This window comes from Bubalus bubalis, chromosome 9 (assembly GCF_019923935.1).
Source record: "Bubalus bubalis isolate 160015118507 breed Murrah chromosome 9, NDDB_SH_1, whole genome shotgun sequence".
NCBI lineage: Eukaryota > Metazoa > Chordata > Mammalia > Artiodactyla > Bovidae > Bubalus > Bubalus bubalis.
The window spans coordinates 101887533-101889827 of record NC_059165.1 but is presented as its reverse complement, the minus strand read 5'-3'; the positions used below and the strand labels follow the sequence as shown (position 1 = coordinate 101889827).

At 43.4% G+C, this 2295-nt stretch overlaps 1 protein-coding gene across 1 annotated transcript; it reads right to left on the bottom strand.

Moving 5' to 3' along the window:
* Positions 1-215: 215 nt before the first annotated feature.
* LOC102407959 (olfactory receptor 7A17-like) lies at positions 216-1178 on the bottom strand. Its single transcript, XM_006073515.2, has one exon. It carries the CDS (start codon positions 1143-1145, stop codon positions 216-218), a length of 930 nt encoding a protein of 309 aa, XP_006073577.2. The 5' UTR covers positions 1146-1178.
* Between the last annotated feature and the right edge of the window lie 1117 nt (positions 1179-2295).

Genomic DNA, 2295 nt, shown 5'->3' with positions numbered 1-2295 from the left:
AATGGGAAAATTTTATCAGACTCAGGAAGTAAATTACAAAGTGAGTTACTTAAATTGTATAAAGAGGTGGAGACAAAGAAAGGGACACTCATGGAAATCAATAGAAGGAACAAGGTTTACTTCCACAGTGTGATCAAGGAAAAGCAGTTCCTGGCTCAGTTGCTCTTTGTCCTGCAATCAAGGGCACTTCTTGAGATGCAGGAAAGCCATCCTGGTTAGAGCTGCTGTCCCATAAATGCTTTCAGAGCTCTCTTTATGTCTTTATTCCGCAGACTGTAGATGAAAGGGTTCAGCATGGGTGTGACCACAGTGTACATCACTGAGGCTGTTGCACTTGAGTGGGAGCTGTGGGTACCAGCAGAGCCAAGGTACACTCCTAGGCTCGTACAATAAAATAAGGAAACAACCAAGAGGTGAGATGCACAGGTAGAAAATGCTTTATACTTCTCCTGAGCTGATGCTATTCTATATATCAAGGAAATTATCTTATAGTAAGAGTAAAGGATTCCAGCCAGGGGACCAATGGCCAGAAGCAGTGATGTAAAATATATCATCGTGTTGTTAAGAAAGGTGTCAGAACACGCAAGTTGGATGACCTGATTGAGTTCACAGAAAAATTGGGGAATTTCTAAGTCTTCACAGAAGGTCAGATCCAAAACTGTTAAACTTTGTAGCAAAGAGTTCAGGACACCCATGATCCAGGACACCAGCACCAGCACTCCACAGAGCCAGGGATTCATGATGACCATGTAGTGCAGGGGGTGACAGATGGCCACAAAGCGATCATAGGCCATCACAGTCAGGAGTAAGTCATCCAACACTGCAAAGAGTACAAAAAAATACATCTGTGTGATGCAGCCTTCATAAGTTATAACTTTGCTCTGTGTCTGGATGTTCCACAGCATCTTTGGGATGGTGGTAGAGGTGAAACAGATGTCTACAAAGGACAGGTTGGAGAGGAAGAAGTACATGGGGGTGTGAAGGTGGGAGTCTGAGTTGATAGCCAGGATGATGAGCAGGTTCCCAAATACAGAGATCAGGTACATGGAGAGGAAAAGCCCAAATATGAGGGGCTGAAGTTCTGGTGCATCTGAGAATCCCAGAAGAAAAAATTCTGAAATTCGTGTATCATTCTGTGGGTCCATGTGCTGGAGGTGACTACCAGAAAAATTTAAAAAGATTAATTTTCACATAAGCAACTTAATAACTTAGAATTAATAACCAACTTAAGAACCTAGAATTATTGCTATGTTTATATTGTAGAGACAATATATTAATTTCTGTATTTGGTGGCTTATCTGGTCCCCATTAAGGGATCCTTATTCCATTTTTATAGAAATTTCTTTCCCACTGTTAGCCTGATATTCAAGCATAATGTACACTACTGTTTTTGAGAATATCTTTCATGCATTTGAGGAATATATATTGACTACAAACCATGCTCCAGGCATAGCCAGAGCATCAGTTCAGTTCAGTTCAGTTCAGTCACTCAGTCATGTCCGACTCTTTGCCACCCCATGAATCGCAGCACGCCAGGCCTCCCTGTCCATCACCAACTCCCGGAGTTCACTGAGACTCACGTCCATTGAGTCAGTGATGCCATCCAGCCATCTCAACCTCTGTCGTCCCCTTCTCCTCCTGCCCCCAATCCCTCCCAGCATCAGAGTCTTTTCCAACGAATCAACTCTTCGCATGAGGTGGCCAGAGTACTGGAGTTTCAGCTTTAGCATCATTCCTTCCAAAGAAATCCCAGGGCTGATCTCCTTCAGAATGGACTGGTTGGATCTCCTTGTAGTCCAAGGGACTCTCAAGAGTCTTCTCCAACACCACAGTTCAAAAGCATCAATTCTCGGCGCTCAGCCTTCTTCACAGTCCAACTCTCACATCCATACATGACCACTGGAAAAACCATAGCCTTGACTAGAGGGACCTTTGTTGGCAAAGTAATGTCTCTGCTTTGAATATGGTATCTAGGTTGGTCATAACTTTCCTTCCAAGGAGTAAGCGTCTTTTAATTTATGGCTGCAGTCACCATCTGCAGTGATTTTGGAGCCCCCAAAAATAAAGTCTGACACTTTTTCCACTGTTTCCCCATCTATTTGCCATGAAGTGATGGGACCGGATGCCATGATCTTCGTTTTCTGAACGTTGAGCTTTAAGCCAACTTTTTCACTCTCCTCTTTCACTTTCCTCAAGAGGCTTTTGAGTTCCTCTTCACTTTCTGCCATAAGGGTGGTGTCATCTGCATATTTGAGGGTATTGATATTTCTCCCAGCAATCTTGATTCCAGCTTGT